At 32.3% G+C, this 21,253-nt stretch overlaps 1 protein-coding gene across 1 annotated transcript; it reads right to left on the bottom strand.

The window, feature by feature from the left end:
* Window positions 1-161: 161 nt before the first annotated feature.
* LOC133688242 (F-box/LRR-repeat protein 15) lies at window positions 162-8,449 on the bottom strand. The gene is made up of 17 exons (XM_062107667.1): window positions 7,557-8,449; window positions 6,744-7,002; window positions 6,520-6,652; window positions 5,490-5,589; window positions 5,210-5,407; window positions 4,863-5,133; window positions 4,669-4,767; window positions 4,488-4,576; window positions 4,253-4,352; window positions 3,989-4,159; window positions 2,966-3,118; window positions 2,699-2,859; window positions 2,424-2,622; window positions 1,406-1,872; window positions 1,249-1,312; window positions 612-698; window positions 162-454 (listed from the first exon to the last, which is right to left on the bottom strand). Exons 1-17 carry the CDS (start codon window positions 8,036-8,038, stop codon window positions 374-376), a joined length of 3,114 nt encoding a protein of 1,037 aa, XP_061963651.1. The 5' UTR covers window positions 8,039-8,449; the 3' UTR covers window positions 162-373.
* Between the last annotated feature and the right edge of the window lie 12,804 nt (window positions 8,450-21,253).

Genomic DNA, 21,253 nt, shown 5'->3' with positions numbered 1-21,253 from the left:
AAGACGTTGTAAATTTGCAACTAAATGATCACTCCCAACAGTTTAAAAAAATAAAACAAAAAAGTTTTGTAGCTGCAAGCTCAATCCTAGCTGTGGTCACAGAAACCGGTTGCTACACGCAAGAACCAGGCAAATGAGACTGCAAACCCCTTCAACAAATATTTACTCTCCAAATTGAGTAATATTGAAAACAAATAAAATTTATTGTATTGTTACAGTAGGGAAGCTACTTCATAACCTGGTATACTTGGAACACGCTTCAACAAGATAGAAGAACATTTACAGCACAGGTGTGAATTGTGGATATTACACAACAAACAGGATGCTACTTCAGTAAAAGTGAATCACCACTGGAGAGAACAAAAGGAGTAAATTACGAGGGTGACAAGCTACTAAAGATGCGCTTTAAACTCGGGCATGCTGCACGTAATCGGCCCATGCTTATTGAGCATATCTGGGGGTGTCAGAACACAAATAAATTCAATTAGCAAGTGAGTAATACAAGTCTAAAGGAAAGAGAACAAAATCAAAGACCGTCTTTCTGCTTGGTAAGATAATTAAGCTCTCCATTTTTCAAAAAGAAAAAAAATATAATAAAGTGCTGATCTCACCTTCGGACAAAAACGTACATCAAGAGTCTCCAGCATGCCACATTGAGATATGGCAGCTTCAACAGCTTCCTCCTCAATGTTACAAGACTGCAACAACAATTAAAACAGAAGCAAAAAAAAAATAATGCATTAGATGGGGGCAATTTGAGATGCGTTGTCCCAAAGGCTAAAATGATAATTGCCCAAAAGATACAGCTAGCACATACTCTCTCCTGTAGGAGAAGAGAGGCAAATAATTGAAATCCAAGGAAAATTACACATCAAACAAGAAAACAAGTGATCCTTGTGATTGGTATTGAGGAGGCTGTCCAGTTTACTTGTACATTTATTCCTAAGGAGAGGGACCCCCCCCCTACTAAGCACAGTATATGCATCTATAGTGCAAGTAGCACTGCGATACTATCATGTATTCAAGCTAATAACTGTGGTACCAGAGATTGAGGACTTCCCTAAACCTAGGTAAAAGCATGCAGATGAATTAAATGGCAAAAGAAATAGCCACATTATTTGTGCAAGGTCCTTCATTATCCGACTTAAAGACAAGCTATTTTTTTTCCTTTTCCCCTTGAATATAATAGGGGCAAACCCAGACAACGACCGAATCAAGGTACTCATTGAAAGTCAGAAAAGCACATACCTGGAGAAAAAGACTAGTCAGCCTTGGACACTCAAGCTTCAATATTTCCAAGGAGCAACAATTGCTGAATAACATACACACACAGATATTAGATAAAGAAAAGTATAAAAAACTAATATGAAAAAATCTTAAACAACATCAACAAACAGAAGCACACCTCAAATTAAGAAAGCACAAATTAAAGCAAACAACATCGACTTCCTTCAAATTGGCAGATAAAGAAAGGTTTAGTGAAGACAGATGCAAACAAAGGGCCACTGGTGGAATGACAACTTTCCTAATATTCGGACAACCAACACAGTTCAGGTTCTGCAATAAGCGATTTGGCTGCTCAGGTGGCACAAGAATATTCTCATGAGAGAACAAGGCAGATGAACTAAATTTGCCTGGCAACTCAGAAAGCTGACCACCACTGCATCCCCAATTCAGGTCATGCATATTTACACAGCCATTCAAGCTCAAATGAGTAAGGTGTCTACAACAAGCAAGAAGCTCTTCGATTGCAGATTGACAAAGGGTCCCATAAGACAAGTCCAACTCCTGAAGTGCTGGAAGAGCACCATCCTTGTAAAGAGGCTCCAATGATGTGTCAGTAAGATATTTGCATGCTTGTAATTTTAGTACCTTAGAAGATGAAGAGGTAAAAGAAAATAAGTCATTAAGGCCAACAATTTCATAAACTGTAACATGGAAAAAAGCAAACCAGATGTTTAGGTCAGCCAGGTACACATGTTCAGCTTAAAAATGAAATATTTAAGTTCATAATTCAAGCTGAAGATGACAAAACCTTAAACAATCTTCAGATGGTCTTCTTTTGAATAATTAGACAGTATGAAATTAAATCGCAAGTAATTCAACATGTTTTAGTAAAAAGCTTTAGCACATTCACAGTGAGCTCTTTTGAATGTTCAAATTGTACAAGCAAGTGGGTTGTAGAATAGTAAAATAGACCTTGCCAATCCAACAGATGTCCAATTATTTTTTTTATTATAGGGATCCAATTTTATTAGAATTCAATTGACAAGGGTGAGACTCAAACCTAAGACCTCCACCCTCATACCTGTGCGTACAACTAGCTACAGGCTCATTGGTTATAAACGTACAAATTTTACAAAAGTAATTGAAGCACACTGCATGTAAGCGGTAGAAGTATGCAAGCTGACATTATGAAGTACCTTCAGTTGCAAACAAGAGTCGAACACTGGCTGCAGATTCATCAAAAAAGTGTATGACAAATCAAGAACAGACAAATGTGGAAGCCGCTGCAAAGAAAGTAGTCCGTCAGAACCAACAGAAGGGCAAGACATTAAAATCAATGACCCAATCAGTGGGCAGGATGCAGTGGTTGCAGACAAGCAGTCATCCTTGAGTTGGCTGCATGTAAATAACACATATCAGTCACAGGACATGAGCGGGGACAGCCAAAAAAACTACCAGAAAGTAACATGACCTGCAAAATGAAGCATCCAGAGCCGTCAAGAGGGGACAATTAATAGATGCTTCAGATAATACACCACATCCTTTTAACTCAAGGGACACCATGCATGGTGCTTCAATGCTAAGGATTTTCAATTTGGGACATATTCCCAAATTGAGTGATCGGAGAGCAACCTGAAAAGAGGCAGCATGTTTCAGTTTACCATCAATTTTGTTTGCTATAATACACCTTGCGTATCATTTTAGCAGAACAAGATTGGCGTCAATAATTCCCACTTACTGGGCAGAATGATGCTTCCTCAAGATGATCACAGCCATCCAAACAAACAAGCTCTAGAGAAGGGCACGCCAGATCAAGAGCAGTAATAGCACGACAACCAACTAGGGAAAGACTGACTAAAGAAGTGCTGTGGAATCGCACAGCTGTCAAGGCCTGAAAAGTAAAAATCATTTCACTCAGTTGAATGGGAAAAAAACCAATTAAAGGAACTGCAGAAGTTATTGCATAACTTCAATCACCTGGGCACATAAACATTCAACAGAGAATATTATTTATAATAAAAAAAGTTTAAAAAGGGTGAACCTATTGCATACTACAGAACCAATGATTCACCATTTTTAATCAGAATTTAGCTGCCAGGCCCTTTCTCCCTGCCCAATCTTCAAAAGTCCACTTATTAATGTTTACTTGCTCTGCACATAATTAGAAGTCATTCCAAATTTTAGCAACCCAATATCCAAATGAGTGTGATTTGGAATTGCACTCTTCATATCACTGAAGTCCAATTCAAATCCTAAAGGAGTATCATTGGCATCAGAGATGCATTGTTTAGAAGCATATGTCCAAGTCTAAATAATTCACCAGTGGAGCTCCATCTTGAGAGTTCGTCATTAATGTACTGAAAATGACTTGATCCATACTAGTTGGGGCTGGTTCTAAGGCTCATTCTCCTCTATTTAATTTGTTCGATTGAAATGATGTTTAGAAAAAATCCACTTTTAGAACATGAGATATCCCATGACCTATATCATAGCTGAACAATGCAAATCCAGAAAATCTGTTTGGTAAAAATCTCATTATCGAAGGCATAAGAAATTGGAATTCTAATACAATAACACCATCAATACCTTTCTTCCTTTATAAGAATTACAGCTCCAGAGAAAACAAAACATGTGTAAGATTATAGCAGCAAAAAGATAACAGCATTAAAACACCAGGATCCCTCATCACGCACATGCCAAGCATGATCAGATTTCACAAAATGCATAAACCAAACAGACAAAAAGAGCCTAATTTACAAACCTCGCAATTATCAAGAACCAATGATTTTAGCATAGGGCATCCACCACCATCACTAAAAACTTCACAAATAGAATTAGTCAGAGATTCACAATCTGTGAGGTCCACTTCTTGCAAATATTGACACTGCAATGCTAATGTTGTTAGGTTTTCCTGTTTCTGCAACGCTAATTTCTGCAAGTTAAGAAACAAATAATAAGAGTGCTACACTGATAAAAGATGAAGGAAAGCATAGTGAATATACAGGAGTCATCTGGTGAAACATACTTGAAGCAAATTAGAAGTGATATTGATTCGATGAAGGGCTGGGCAATTAGACAACATTATAGATGATAGCATGATACTTTGTAAGTTCAGATCAGCAAATCTGCGGTGGAGGGAGGGGAGCAGAAAATAACATTACTCCAACCAAAAAGAACAAAAAAAAAAAACTCTTGCAATCCGACAAGAATGCTTCTCAAGATTTGAATGGTGGGATAGAGGAATGGAAAAGCATGCTTACTTTCGACAATGTACTAATCTTATGTTTTGCAGGCGAGGGAGATCCAAGGACACAGAAGTCAGAAGACTGCAATTGTCAAGCTCCAAAACCTAAAATAAATTACAATGTCAATGCTCCAAGTTATTTCTAGAGGACACCCACATCTAGGCAAGACCGGCATGCAAAGGAAGAGAATTCAAACCTCCAGCATATAACTATATGCAATCGCAGACATTGAAGCTGAAGTGATGCCCTCACAGCTATGAAGCTTGAGAACAGTTAACATTGGCATCCTAACAGACTTCAAAGAGAAAAGAGAAAGCTTATCGTGATGTCAAACAGCAGAATATCACCATTTAACCAAATCAAAGATGGCACTGATTTAGAAGAACTAACCTCAAGTGATATGTTTGGACAATAAGATGCATTAAGAATGTGGAGATTAGCACAAGTGAGGGCTATTTCACGCAGTGTCTCATCACTCACACATGAACAATTCGACATGTCTAAAGACTCTAACTGGGGGCATGAAATTGCTGCTGAACGAATTGCTGCATCTGTAAGCTTGTGGCAAGACCCTATATCAAGGAGATGCAAGAGAGGACAATTCAGCACAGCCTGTGCCATGTTGCTGCGCTTCAAAGACAAGGTCTCAAGTTGTGGACACCTGCAAAAGATGCATCTTAGCACAAAGTTTTAGCAAACTAACAGAATTTTGATTTAAGAGCTTAATAGTGTTTCACCTGACAGATATTCTCATCACTCGGCATTTTGTCAGTTGAAGATGACACAATCTATCATGGTTTATTGGTATCTCCTGGATACCACTACCCAGAGTAGCATCATTGACATTCAAACTCTTCAACATGATACAATCTCCCAAGGCACCAAAAAAAGGATCCCCTAGCTGTCCTTTTCCTACGGTTAAAGTCTCAAGATTTCTGAAATAATTTAAAGATATTAGCATCAGCTATGTGTTATTACTTGACCATAACAATGATGAACAAAATGAAAGGCATCTACCTTAAAGAAAAGAGTGCTTTCATAACAAGCAAGTGAATAGCAGGAGCACCATAAATATTCACTTCAGTGGCATTTGGGTATCGCTGAGACATGTCCTCAACTACAAATTCACATTAAATACAATCAATTTGATTCCAAAACCACTATTTGACAATGAGAAGGGAAAAGGATGTAAAGTGCTCCTTTTGTAATACATTACACAATATTGCTTTCATTTGTAGATCATAGCATTTGATTGCTAAATGCATTATCGATTCACACATAAAAGTAGGCTAACATTGCATGCTCAACAGTGCTTTTTAACAAATTCACACTTTAGGAATGCTATGTTTGTATACTCTATTCTTTAAATGTACAATCCATCCCACCTATATAATGTCTGACTATTGAACTGATACATCCATTCTTATTTATCAAAAGATGATTCAAAAATCACTTATTTTAAATGAGTCACCCAAATAAATTCTACAAAAATGAAGAAGATACCCATAGTTGCACATCTACTGAGGTGTATACCAATATCATGTAGAAAAATTCTGACAATGATGTGTGTGGCCCACGGAATCAAAAATGCATGTCTAGCCTCAAGGAATTTTCCAACATAAGGACCATCACATTCATACAGTTAAACAAAAAAAACAAAACTTCTGCATCTACGCTATCCTAATTTGACTACTTCTTGTTGCATAACATTTATTTCACACACTTTTTCCTAGGCAGTAGCAATAAAATGACCAAAAAAATATACAAGGTGCCCTATGTTTTACATAAAATTTGGGTAGAAATTGCAATGCACATTTGCAGGGTTTCCAATTTCCAAAATTCAGTCATTCTTAAGCTAGGTAGAAAAAAACATTGACATTAAAGCCTTCTGGTGATACGATCGAGAGGGGTGGGTGAGGGAGAGAAGATGGTGAAGCTCCTTTCGGTTTTTCAAAACCACATCTCTTCACACTCATACAATACTCTACCCATATGCAGGAGGAAGATAGAGTAAAAGATTTTGCAGAGGGTACTAAGTCGAACTCACATTGTTCTACAGATATGTTTCGATTCTCAAAATTCAAACACCTCCAGAAGTCTTCATGAGCACTAGCTGCTCGCCACTGCCTACAAACCATCGCAGCCCGACATAGATTAATGGGGTCCAAGAACGAGAAAACCTGGGTAGAAAAAGGAAAGTATAAAATTAGACAGTGAGATGGAAGCAAGGCGTGACGCATATATTAAAACAATCTGAACAATGCACTCTACCATATGCAACAAGTCATCTGTAAGATCCATCCTAACTTCTAAGTCTTCTGACTTGGAAGTGCCACTATCATCACCATCATCTCTTGCACCATTAGAATCAAAGGGATTATCATCGCTGTTGTTATTCCACATGAAGTCATGATAAAAAATCTCATTATTGGATGGAATTGAAGAGCTCTGACTTAAACCAAGGTGTCTATCCGCTGATGAAGTAGAATTGCCAGCATCTGAAGCCATTACCGCAGCATAGTGACAGTCACTGCAGGGAAACAATTATCCATCATGCAGGAACAGCAACCATTAAAACCATGAAGCACGCATACACTCTGAAAGAGCTCATTTAACATGCACATCACCAGATCCTCATCAGGTATTACATACAACGCTGGTGAAGACCATTCCATCAAAATATGAGGGTAATCGTAGCAAGTTTGAAATGTGATGTCCAAATGAGACTACATGCTCGCAAGCTAAAGACCAACGAAAGAAATGCACTTGCTACAAGTTAACCAGCAATGCTACTTACACTTCAACAGTCAAAAGAGAAAACTAAACCTATAAATCCAAAAGGTCTGGAAAAAACATAGTGTGGTTTAGCTTGAATTCTCTAACAAAATGACAAATTGTGGAACAATATTAATTTCAAAACATGACCAAGAAGCATAGACATCGCAGTAAGCAGAAAAGCATTGAATTATCATCCAAAAAACACTGAAAATTCGAAACTTTAATGGAGAAAAAGATGCCATTTCAGAATAAAAGATAAAAATAAAATTCAACCCCGATTAAACACAAAACAAGTTCAAAACTCACTTAGAATAGGAGTAAACTTTAGCCCTTTTATTATGTGAATCACGATCGCACCCCCCATTACCACTCCCGGCAGCCTCTGCCACTGCAGAACTACTACCACTATTTTCTCCCCGTCCCAGCCACGAGGTACAAAACGCAGACCTCCTCAGAGCAAGAGGAGGAGCCACAAATTGACCTTCCTCCTCGAAACCCGGCCCCACCTCTCCCCAATCAGTCGTACCGCTGCTGCCTCCGCCACCAAAACCACTACGAGCACGTTGCATCGCCCTAATCATTTCCTCAATCCACCTCATCGACTCCCGGCCATAACGCTCACGGCGGATATCTCTCGATGTCATCGCCTCAGTATCTTCCTCCTCCTCGTTATTTCCAAGATTGCCCTCGGTCTTGCCTTCATTTTCTGAAATGCCCTCTCTCATGGCTTTGTTATCTTCTTCTTCTTCTTTACCGAAAATGAAGCACGAGAAACACCAAATCTTCATGCAATTCAAGGTAAAGGTAGTACCTTTACTCGCGCACACACAAAAAAACCCTAGGTAACGATCTCGTACATTTCAATAACAAAATCAGAAACAAAATCCCTAATTTGAAGAAATGAGGTGAAGAATTGCAAAATCCTGGGGTCAAAAGTGTAAAGTCTAGCTTAGATTTAGGGTAATTAGAGTATGAAAGAAATAAACCGATCGGTGTTGACACATGGAAGGAGAAATGAAAAGGAGGGCTTTAGAGAGAGAAAGCTAGAGCGTTTTTAGAGAGAGAAAATGATTTTGAACGGATCTGATCGGATCTTGTAAGCTCTGCCTTGTTGAAGGTTGTTTTTCGCTTGAGAGAGAGAGAGAGAGGGATGGAGGTGGGAGGGAGGGGGATCGGCGTTTATGGGGATATAATAATAATCTCTGTGTTCCCCTACTTATATGGAAAGTGTCAATTTTTTTCGTCGAACGATGCCGTTTCGAGGAGGTTCAATGTTTAAAATGTTACCCGTGATTGCCTTAATAGTATGTTTAAGGACAGGCACCTGAGTGATATCATATTATTAAAGTCTGACCCATCGATTGCATCAGGAAGTGGAGAGCTTTTCTTTGAATTTTAACTTCTAAATATTAGCTTTGAGGGTATTTTTATCATTAAATAAAAATAAAAAATATTACACGGTAATTTTTATTTAATTTTTTTAAGACAACACAATTCGTTAAAACATGCACGTATCACACACGCTTCTAGTGTTAAGATTGAATTTAAAGAACATGCGGATCCTAGTAATGCATGTCTAATCACGGGCCGTTGCAATTTTAAGGTTATGCATGTGATGCACGCTAGATTTTTAAATTTAGACGTCTATGTGACATACGGGCGTCCTAGTAAACAGTTGTTCTCACAAATAAATTTATAACAGTGTTATTTTATTTTTATTTTATTTTAGCCACGGTTGAAAAAACAAGAGAAACTCTTAGCTCTTGCTGTTTAACAATGATGTTGTTGGTAATTTACATGGTTTTTGGAAGAAAAACAGCAGAGCAAATCACGTGTGTTTTATGTTTGTCCTTGATTGTTAGTGTTTAACTTGACAAGTTTAGTGTTCCCTGTTCGGTGTTTTCCTTGACTGTGCTGGAAACCTGTGGGCTTGAATTTAGAGGTAGCCGCAATAAATTTTAGAAAATTAAAAATATTCTAAAAAACAATTTACGAGCTTGAATTTAGAGGGAGGGGTAATAATTCACCATGAAAAAAAAAGGAGGTGGGTAAAAACATTCTTTTTTATTGGCTGTTCAGCAAATGATTTTGTTGGTATATATAGCACTCTTTATCATTTTGGGCATGCAAAAACAGTTGAGAAAACCCCATGGATGTTTTTGTAATGGCAATGGAAGGTGACATACTAATTGCAGTGTCTTTTTTTTTTTTTTTTTTTTTTTTGCTCCTTGTAGTTGCTGAGGCAGCATCATGGGTGCACGGACCTGCATATAAATTGATCTTGTTTGGCCAGGAATAATCCAATGGCTGGCTCGCTCATATATTTTAAGTGTGCTGGGAGGTACCGTTGAAATCATGTTTTTTAAAAATTAAAAAAATATTTATTTTATATTTTTAAATTATTTTAAAAAATAAAAAATATTATTTTAATATTTTTGTAAGTAAAATATACTTTAATCACCAATCGGTGTCGCAATACCACGTATGCTTTCTCGAGTCACCCTTCCAGGTTCGAGAAATTATACTCGCTTGTCCCCAGCCTTCCTGCTGTCACCGGGAAAAAAAGTTTTTTAATAAAAAAGGCAAGAATAAGGCACGATTTCTTCGTTTATTCTATATTGTGCTGTACCAGGATCAATAAAAGGTTTTATTCCACGCAATTAGCACAACCACCTAACACTGTCCTCCATTAACTTTCTCTGCAGCCAGAGAGGAAGGCAATGAAAGTAGAGGACCCCTCAAATTTCTTTTTATTATTTATTGCAGTTAAAATATTGTTTGTTTAAAATTTTCAAATTTATTTTTATTTAAAATTAATATTTTTTTATTGTTTGGTATGCTTATAACAAAAATAAAATTTTAAAAATATTATTTTAACATTCAAGAAAATCAATGTAAAGCGCAATTTCTACCATTCTTCCAGACAGTCACTAAATCTCAATTAGGTTTTTTAAAAGCTACTAGATATTCTAAAATGTATTTTTGTGTTACGGTGAGGAGTCAAATGGCAATGTTTTAAGTCGGAAGAAATCAATTGAAAATATCTAAAAAATTATAGATATGAAATTGATAGGAATAAAATTAAGTAAAAAAATTTAAAATTTTAAAAAATATAGTGTTTCCAAACATATTTTTACAGCCACTTTTATAATATTTATTATTTATTTATTATCTAACGGGTAAAAAAATTAGAACATTTATAGACATGTATTTAAGATATTAAAAGTTAAAATGTCAAGGCAGCATGGTAAAATTGTCATTGTGATCACCGTAAATGATTATTCGGGCAACATCATAATTATTAGAAGGTTGCCGTTGTCACTCCCACACAGACCGAACCTGACCCTATTACCAAATCACCTTAAGAGATTTGCGTGACACTTAGCCTGTTTATTTCATGAAAAAATGTTCTTTATAAAAACTATTTTCTAAACTTTTACAAGTTTGTTTACTGTTAAAAAATTTACCAATAAAAAACAATTTCTAATCAGATAAAAAATTAATTTAATTTCTATAAAAGTATTATTATTTTATTTTTTTGTAAAAAATACTTTTTAAAAATTAAAAATATAAAAAATATCTTGTTATTTATTAATTATATCAATTTTAATTACAAATTTTTATTTATTAAATTTGATTCTCATTCTTTTGATTATTATTTATTTTATTTGAAATGATTTATGAATTTTTTGTTTCAATTTCACTATCTTTATACTTTTTTATCAAACAAATTTGATTTTTATTATTTTGATTGTAATTTGTCTTATTTTAAACAATTTATGAATTTTTTTTTATTTCATCATCCTGTAACTTCTTTATCTGTCAAATTTGATCTTTATTCTTTTAATAAACTTGAAAAAAATAAAAAATTATTTTCTAATTTATTTTTTATGACATAGTTAAATACTATAAAATATTTTTTCACTTATTTTTCATGATACTATTATATATAAAAAAAAATAATTCACTTTAGTAAATTTAATTTTTATGAAACCACTTCTAAAAAAAATTATATTTGGGCAACAAACAAGCCTTGATATGATTTACTTTAGATTCACATATCGGAGATCCATACAATTATTTTTCTGTAACTTCTACATTCCAATAACACAAGCATTTGTATCTTGTTTCGGAAAAACATTTAGATGTTTTTTTTATTTGTAGAAATAAAAACTATTTTTTTTTCATTTTAGTTTTTGTAATCATTCTAAATTTTTTTTTCATAAAAATCAAGAAAACATGTATATTAAATATTTTAAAAAAATGTTTGACTTTTATTAAAAATAAGAAAAGAAATGGACAAACTAAACTCTTATTTCTATAATACAAAAACTTGAAAAACAATATCTTCTTATCTTTCCAGCCTCTTTAAAAAATATTAAAACAATAGAAAACCCTTGTTATCTAAAAAAATTAATTATCTTGATAATTTATTTTTATAAAAAACGGAGGGACACCACACCAAACCCATGAATCATTGCAGTCCTCCGTCAACGGAAGAGATCTTACAAGGTATATGCCAAGTAGAGGAAAACTAATTCATCACATTCTTGATGAAGTGCACATTGGTTCTTTGTTTTTATGTTTTAAATATATTTTAAAAAATAATTTTTTTATTTTTTTGTTATTTTTATATTATTTTGATATATTGATATCAAAAATAATTTTTAAATAATAAAAAATATTATTTTAATACATTTCCAAATAAAAAACATTTTAAAAAACAACTACCATCATACAAATACTTACTTTTATTTTACGGTTTAATATGTTTTTAAAAAAGTTTAATTTTTTATTTTTATTTCAAATTATATTTTTATATTTTTTTAATGTATTAATATTAAAAATATATTTTTAAAAACATTCATATTCATAGGCAAACAATGTTTCCCTTCATCAAGAATCAAGAGATGAGTTCATCGTCACGTCTCATGTTTGAAAAAGTCTATGTAACCAACGGACATGATGAGCTTCCACTTTACAATGGCAATGATGATGGGATTTAAGTGGGTGGGTCCCGCGAACCCTAGCGAGGAACATTGTCCTTTGCTCGTACGAGTCAGTATCAGAGCAACGGGACAGGGGATTCATGAAGTCATGTCGTGGGACCCTCTCAATGGCCAAAAGTGTTGTCTTTTAACTGGGATGTGAGAAGATTTTTAACTCATCGCTGGCCCATTTTACTCCGATAAGTCCAACTCCAACCAACAGCTGTCATAAATCATAATCCACCATTTTTCATGTTGTTTTTTTCCCCCTAATAAAATGTATTTGCTTGGTATTACAAACGAGTGGGTCATCGGATATCTAACTTTGTCGTACCTTTTTATTAAATTATTTAACCGTTTTTTTTTAGTTTAAGTGTTTGATTGTTAATATGGTGTATCATGTTTTTTAAAATGTGTTTTTTTAATATAAAATGTATTAATATTTTTTTAAAAAAATGATATCAATTCATCAAAACTATTAAAAAAATACATACAAAAACATTAATTTGATAATTTTCCATTCAAAAAACAATTTAAAAGCACTTTGAAAATTAAAAAGCTACCACAATATCAAACAAACACTAGATTAATATGGTTGCTCGTGCTGGTATGAGATACTATTTACCAGTGCTATTAAATCTCTCATGGTCTAGTTTTTCTTTGATAATTGATCATCATGGTAACCAGTTGATTCAGGCTTTAATCTAGATCGAATGTCAAAGTAAATCAAGTAGGAGTAGATCCAGTATGACCCCGTTACTTTAGCATATGCACACGCGACTCATTTGACTGAGTCAAAACTTGTTTTGATTTTTTATAAAATAAAATTTAAAGAATAACATAGATGTAATGTTTTTCTATTAAAAAAGATTAAAATGATGACGTTTTGAATGAATTCAGGTCAATCCAAATTAGCTTGATTAACTTGCGACTTGTGTCGCAGACATTTTTTGGAATTTATTTTTTATTTGATCATTCAATAAGAGAAATGAATACTCATAAGAAAGAAAAAAAGGGATTTATTTTTAATTAAAAAATCTATTTTTTGTATTGACAATTTGTTTTCACTAAAACATGTTTTCTACACGAGTGACATTGTTTTTTAAGGAAAAACTTTTTATGATCATGAAAAGCAAGAATTGAATTGATCATCTCTTTTCAACTATGTAAAAAAAGTATGAGAATAATAAATTTGGAAAAAAATATAAAAAAAATAACAATTCAAAAAATTAAGAAAATAAACATTTCATTTTCTCTCAATACTAATGAGAAAATTATTTTAAAAATCTCGTGTATTAGGACAATACATTATTATTCATAAAGGAACCTATAATATTATCATAAAAAATTGATCTTCTAAAAAAGAATGGCATGATTTTTTTTTAGTAGCGTGCATTTTGAATGAAAGGCGGAGACAATCATTAATTGAAATAGGCAGGAAAAATGGACAATTTCAATTAATTGAACATATACATGATCAATATTTTTTTGTTGCAAAATAAATTGTTGCCATTCCAATAAAAAGTTTAATATTATTTGAAAAATGTCAAATTTGAATAACAATTTAAATCTAATGTTAAGTATTTTATTAATGGTATATTTGAATTAAAATATAAAAAAATAATAAAAAGAGACTAGACGTCTTGCCCAAATAAATTGGCTCTGTATGCTTATCATAAAAGAAAGAAAGGCTAGTATGCGTGGGCCAGAGAGGCAGGCCCTGACACCTAGCCTTCTTTTAATTTCTTTTTATGTTTAAGGGTGACCAACACATAGACACCTAGTCTTATTTTAATTTCTTTTATGTTTAAGAATGGATAATATTATTTTAATTTCTTTTATGTTTAAGAATGGACAATATATCGTCCACTTTAAAAAAAAAAAAAGAAATAGATGATATATTGTTTAGGGTCTCAGTTCCCAGGCCCAAACGCACCTAGTTTTTTTAGTTGCTAGCTAGGAATGCAGGCTTTGCCTGTTAGATCTAACAATGTTAGACTCTCTTTTTTTATCACAACAAAGAAACTAATAGGTGATGAGGTTTTTCTTGCATGCTTTTTTACTGTGCAACCTCTTACAGTCCACTGTAGATTCAAGCAATAGTGTTTTTTTTTTTTTTATCCTTGAACCTTTTGTCTGCTTGACTGAGTAATCATGTGGCCAAATTGATGGTGCTTCTAATTTGTTAAAAATAAAAAATGCATGCTTGAAAGAAATAGGATCAAAGTGAAAATAGTAATTTCAAAATTAATGTGAAAAGTTCAATTTGTTTTTCTCCTTCTCAATTGATAATTTTTGTTGTCATTTTTTCAAGCTGTTTAAGTTGTCTTTGAACTTACTAAATTAATCAGGTTATATCGAGTTAATCCTCACGTGATTAAGTTTTTTTCTACTGAAAAACATGTTAGCAGTGCCTGTCTATTTTTTTATTTGCATAAAAAAAATTAATGTGAAACACAACATGGTATGGACCAATGGTATAATAAGAACTATATGGTGCTTGTTCCTAGCAAGAGCTCTGGTATAATGTCTAGCTTGAACTTTATATCATTAAAGGTTGAAAGCCTCCATATCATGATGCTATCTTTAATGTCATTAACAAAACCTAAAACATGAGGGGAAAACACTATAAATTATGAGTGAATACATTGCTCACTAGAAGTTATTCCCATAAAAAAAACTTAAAACTAATTATCAAGGATATTGAGATATTTTTACAAGGTTCATTTGTTATTATCGAATTGATTGAATAAAAATAAGTCCTTTTCATATTTTTAAAATACAATAAAACAATCAAAATGCTCTTGAAAGTAAAAAAAAGTATAAAACTAGTGTTAAAGGGCTTTTTCATATTTTCACGATGGTTTTTTTTATTTTTATCAGGTCAACTGAGGTGCAATTTGATATTTTAATAAATATAAAAAAAATAAGGCGGTGCAACGCATGTGCCAACATGTGAGAGGAGCTTTTGCCATTCGGAAGGCTCGTATGACACATTCCAACTTCCAAAATCCCTATTATACCATATCGTTAGAAGCGTCGTAGTGTCCTCTTCCTTTTGAGATGACACGATTTGTCATCGACGACGCTTTCTTTCTCTTTTTTTTCTCTTCTCCCTTTGAATTTTGCATTAAGCATGCAAAATCTCAGAGTTATCCTTTGATTTATTGGGATCTTCACTTCACTTCTTATTTTTGTTATTCTTGACCCTTTTGTAAAATTTTGATTTGTTTTAAATTGCATCATTCAATTCCAAATTGTGATGTGTTGTTTTTTTTTCCTTTCCAATTTAGTCTATTTTCTTTTGATTGTTTTTCTGGTTCTTTTTATGAAATTGATTTTTCTTTTTAATTTCACCCTTTAATAAAAAAGTTATTTTTATTTCAATTTTGATCCTCATTTTTTATTTTCTTTTTGGCTTTTAATTTATTTTTTTTAAATCTCACCCTTCCATCAAATATAAAATTTATTTTGCATTTCAGTCTTGATCCTTGTTCTTTTAATTTCTAATTTTTGTTTTGAATTCTTTTGCATAGTTGATTTTTTTTTAATTTCATCATTCAACATCTGATTAGTTGAGAATTGGGTTGTGTGGTTTTTCTAGAAATGGTGTTTTTGGTTTAATGATCTGGGTCATTAGTTTGAAAAGTTAACATGGATTGATATTATTTTGTTTACTATTTTTCTTTTTTTTTCTTTAATCGTTAAACATTGTTTTGTTTTCTTTTTTAAAAAATAGACTCTATGGTTTTTTTTGTTTTTCTTTCTGACAGGTTATTCTGAGTTGGTTTGGCCTAAATTAAAGGGTTATAGTTTTGTTAAACTAGCTCGAGTTGACATAAGAAATTTTTTAGATTGTTTTATACCTAATTTTATCATGTTGTATTTAATGGGTTAGAATTGAACTACATCGTTTGTTATTTTTTGGAAAAATGTTTTTTTCAGCTAATCATGATCACTTCTTTTTAATCTGGTTTATTTGCTAATGTTGTCTATTATTTTAATTATCCAATTAAAATAAAACTAATTTATTTAATCTAGTCTGGTTTATGACTCGAGTCGCATGTTTTCTTCATTTCTTGAAAATATAAACACGTGAATGACATCTAAACATTATTTTTTATGAAAAAACATGGACCTAGGATTTAGCACAAACCCACATCCAGGGAGTAACTAAAAATAAGTTATGCTAAAAAAAAAAACTAAATATTTATTGAGCCACCATCTAAAACACCATTTAAAATGTAAAAAAAAATGTTAATAAAGCATAGAGTTTTTTAATAGTGTCATTAAACTTGATTATGTGGGTCAATCAACCCCTCATCCTATCTTTTTATCTAAATCAAGTTTCTAATTAAATCACTTGGGATCTGACCCAATTTAAATTGATTGATTTTATGGATTCAATGGTAACCGAGATGACCAGTAAAAACATGGCTTAATTTAAAAAAATTTTCAAAATGACAACTTTTTTTAAAAATATCAAGACAACAACATATTTGATCAACCAAAACCCTCCACGACCCAAGTCATGGACTCTATTGGGTCTAATAATGTTTTTTATAAATATTTATTTATTTATTTAAATAATTAAAATAATACTCACAAAATTGAACACCGATCCTAAAATAGATATTTATTTGAAATTGTAATAACCCTATAAAAAAATAAACAAAAATAAAATATGTAGTCTATTTCCTAACCAATCAAATATTGAAGGGCAAAACAATAATAAAAAAGAACAAAAAATAATAAAAAAGCATATTCGATTGGTGGGCTAACCCGTCAAACCAATGAATCAGATAACCCGAGCTAGCACACCAAATCCGTGAACCGTATTATGGATTCCACAAGGACTGTAATTTGTTTTTTCTAAACTATTTTTTTTTAACTATATGATAACAAAAATAGACAATTGTAAAATCAAATATCAACCCAATACTAAGATATTTTTTTGAGACCGCGATAATCTTATAGTAAGCGAATCAAAACCAATTATAAAACTGAATTCTCAATTAACCCAGTATATATAGGTGAAAAAAAGAAAAAAAAGAAGGTTAAACTCACTAGACCCATGAACCATGTCAACCAGTTAAACCCATGAACAAGTCCATGAACTTTATAAAATTTAATAACATGTATTTTTTTGTAAAATTATTTTTTAAAATATATAAGAAAAAAACAGACGATAACAAAGTCAATTTCAATTTCAATTAAAAAGAGAAAAAAAAAAACAGAAAAAACACCCCACCAAACCCGTAAACCGAGACAACTTGCGTTATTCTAACAAATCCGCAAACCATTTTAACTATATAAAAAAGTAAAATAAAAAAAATAAATTATGAAGTCTAATTTTCAACTAATTTAATATAATAATAATAAAAATAATAAAAATATACATTAGTAATCCAAAGTATATGACCCTTTAGTTTTTTTTTTTTAATAATTCAAAAAAACCTTAATGCAATAATAGGCGGGCCTGTGTTTTTGTTGAGAATCATTACTATAAACATGGAAAAGAGTCGAAGTTCAAGCAAAGGGTCATTTGGGTGCGCACACATGTACAGAAAGATTATTATGTAGGTTGAACATGTGTACGAGGGTCATATGAATCTAATTGGTTAGGCAAACTTAAAGAAAAATAAAGCCTTGTATGTTTTTTTAAAAAAAACAAATTTCTTGTTTTATTTTTTTATGTTTTTAGATCGTTTTAATATGCTAATGTTACTAGTAATTTTTTTAAAAAATAAAAAATATATTATTTCAATACATTTTAAATAAAAAAGCACTTTGAAAAACAACAATTACTACAATACCAAAAAGACTTGAAAAAAAGCTAGAATTAACAGGGGGTATTTGATAGTGTGGTAACGGTTAAGATTCAAAATGCTATTTGCTCGGAAATACATCAAAATAATATATATTTTTATTTTTTATTTTTTTTGAAATTAACGTATATAAAAAAAATCTAAAAATCTAAAACAAAAAAAATCTTAAGCAATTTATTTTTAAATATTTTAAAAATTATGATTCCAACCGGTTCCCAACAATTCCTCGTAGACCTTCAAAATGGCCCAAGCTGAATTTGGATATTATCTTGCTCGTTTAGGTAATATTTTGCGCAACAACTGCTTTTATAAATGGAGTAATTTTGGTAATACTTTGAAAATACTTGCATCTTTATTATTAGGTGAGATCTTTTATATTGTGCTGTTATAATTAAAATGATATTGGACCAACATTCGAAATAAAAGTAGATCAAACGTTGCAAGAGCTTGTTTTATCAATGTATATTAACCCTCCCTCCAGGCCCAATTACTGGTCCTATTTATATTTATCGATCCATATTGCACCCAATGGGCTGGCACTTAAGGACATCAGAGCCCACTACAACAACCTATTTTTAACATCACTTGCACCGGGTTGTAAAATCCACAATGGACATCAAGTGATAAGTTTAAGTACAAATTATTTTTTATTTAAAAATATATGAAAATAATATATATTTTTTATTTTTAAAATTTATTTTTAAAATCAATATATTAAAATTATTTAAAATCATAACAAAATTAATTTAAAATAAAAATTAATTTCAAAATTTTCTATTCAACCTAATCTCAAACACCCAAGAACCTGATTACAAGCCTAAAGTTGTAATTTCAAATATATATATATATATATATATATATATATATATATTATTTAATATTGACATTTGTTTATTTTTTAGATTGGATGTTAACACTGATTTTCATATTTAGTTTCATATTATTTCATATAAATTTTATCATTTATTTGAAATTTGATTCCAAAATTTATTCTTTAAATTTAGAACTAAAAAACTTGGAGAAACCACCGAAGTTAAATTGAATATCAAAAAGAAATTGTGACCAAATTTTAAAAATAAAATCACGGTTTGCAATATATATATATATATATGTGTGTGTGTGTGTGTGTGTGTGTTAACAATGATATTATTATTTATCTGTGTCTAAAGCTAAAGTTACTATAATATATTTTTTTGGGGTGCTTCGTTCGCAATATATTCACAATGATATTGAATTTAATGGGAAATAAGATTTTTGGAGTGTTTATTTAATAATTTGCAAATACATAAACATACCTGTGAGAGCTCCAAGTATTTCTTCCATGTGCAGCGCCACACCAGAGTAACGCTTCTTGGGAAGTCGTTTATGTTTTGCACTTATGAAAAGGAAACATGTTCTTAGAAGAAGACTTCGGACTTCCACGTGGATCTGACAGAGAGGTTAGGCTAGCTGATGGTAATAAGACTTCGGACTTCCACGTGGATCTGACAGAGAGGTTAGGCTAGCTGATGGTAATAAGACTTTGGACTTCCACGTGGATCTGACAGAGAGGTTAGGCTAGCTGATGGTAATATTCATGTCGTAAGCTTTGCTACGACCCTTAGAAAGCCTTTAGGGACACTGGGAGCTTGACTATCTTGCCCCCCACGATGAATTTGATAATTTTTTGGCTTGTTTGTCAAAATGACTTGGCATGGCCCTCAATTCAATCAGTTCTTAATTTTATGTTTTTTTTTTTTGGGTATCGAAAATTAGTTCATTCGTAGAAGAAAACTTCGGGTCGGGGATGGGATGAGGGTGTGGACCAGAGTTTTGAAATTTTAATGCATGTATATATCTCGAAGATGAGACGTCATGAGAAATCATGGCTCCAACTGTAAAGGTCACCATACGATAAGAAGTCTTTTTGTGTGTGTGTGTGTGTGTGTCTATATATATATATATATATATATATATGCGCACAGGAAATCAAGCCTATCCCAACTTGTGGAGTCCTTGGTTTTTCAAACTGCTGGCTAAAACCGGATGATTCATGGTCAAAAGAAGAAGAAGAAATTTCATTTGAAATCAAGATTGATGGTTTAGTTAGGATAATGCCAAGTGAATACTTCTAAAACTGATCAACTGGAGCCAGTTTGATTCCTGGAAATCTAATGTGTGCGCTTTTCTAGTGTAGTTTTTGTTTGTTTATTACGCTTCCTTTAAAGTAGACAATTCACATGACAAAAAGTATGTATCGAAGACCTTTTCAGTCCCCCCCCCCCTCCCTTCCCTTTAATTAATCATCTTTTTCGAAAGAAGAAAGGATTCAAGGGGGAGACTTGATTTTGTTATCGATAGATAGAGTCCATGTATGCTCCTCGAAGGGTTTTAAATCACAATTAAAGCATTGAAGATCTTGTAATTAAGGAGCTGCGTTTGAGAAGAGAGGGGATCAAGGCTAGGAAGATATGAGGGTTTTTCTTTATAGAATGTTAATTTCCTCCTCTTTTCAATTATAAAGAAAATCTTCGAAATCGAAACGTTTTGGACAAAAAAAGGAAAAAAAGAGAGACATTAGTTCTAAATGAACTATCATTTATTAATTTCTTTTTAAAATATGTTAATTAATTTGAGAAAACAACTGAGAGACCTCTCGGACCACAACAATATCTTCACTAGAAAGAAAAAAATTAAAGCCTAATCTAAAAGAAAAACATCAGTATAATTTCCCATAATTGTTAATCTAATTAATGCTCGAGAACTTCGGACACCATGCTAGGAGGAGTGGTTAAAATAGTTGCCCCTCCATATATAGTTACTTTGATTATCTAAAAGGGCACACCACGTTGGTGGAGGGCACGTTTACCAAAGGCAAAGAACGTAGATTACTTTGCATGGGTTAAAACGAGAGTCGATTAGCCAGTGCTTCCTACAAGAAATCATGATCTTATAATTGCTTCTACTTTGGAGCCACTCAGCTTTTATCTTTTCTCTACTTTTTAGAAGAGCTAGCAGAAAGGAAAAAAGTTTAGAAGTGGAGAAGCCAAGTAGATTTGATTTCGCATGAAACCAGACAAAAGGCCGATCTAGGTCATTAGAGAAAGAAGAACCAAAATCGTTTAACAGAAAAGTAAAAGCTTTTTGTATTTGATCTTTTGCATGCAAAGAGAATCGGATACTACCTAATTCCAAGCCTAATCGGCCT

The sequence above is a fragment of the Populus nigra genome, chromosome 3 (genome assembly GCF_951802175.1).
Source record: "Populus nigra chromosome 3, ddPopNigr1.1, whole genome shotgun sequence".
NCBI classification, from domain to species: domain Eukaryota; kingdom Viridiplantae; phylum Streptophyta; class Magnoliopsida; order Malpighiales; family Salicaceae; genus Populus; species Populus nigra.
The sequence above is the reverse complement of the archived record's forward strand: the minus strand, read 5'-3'. Positions and strand labels throughout refer to the sequence as shown.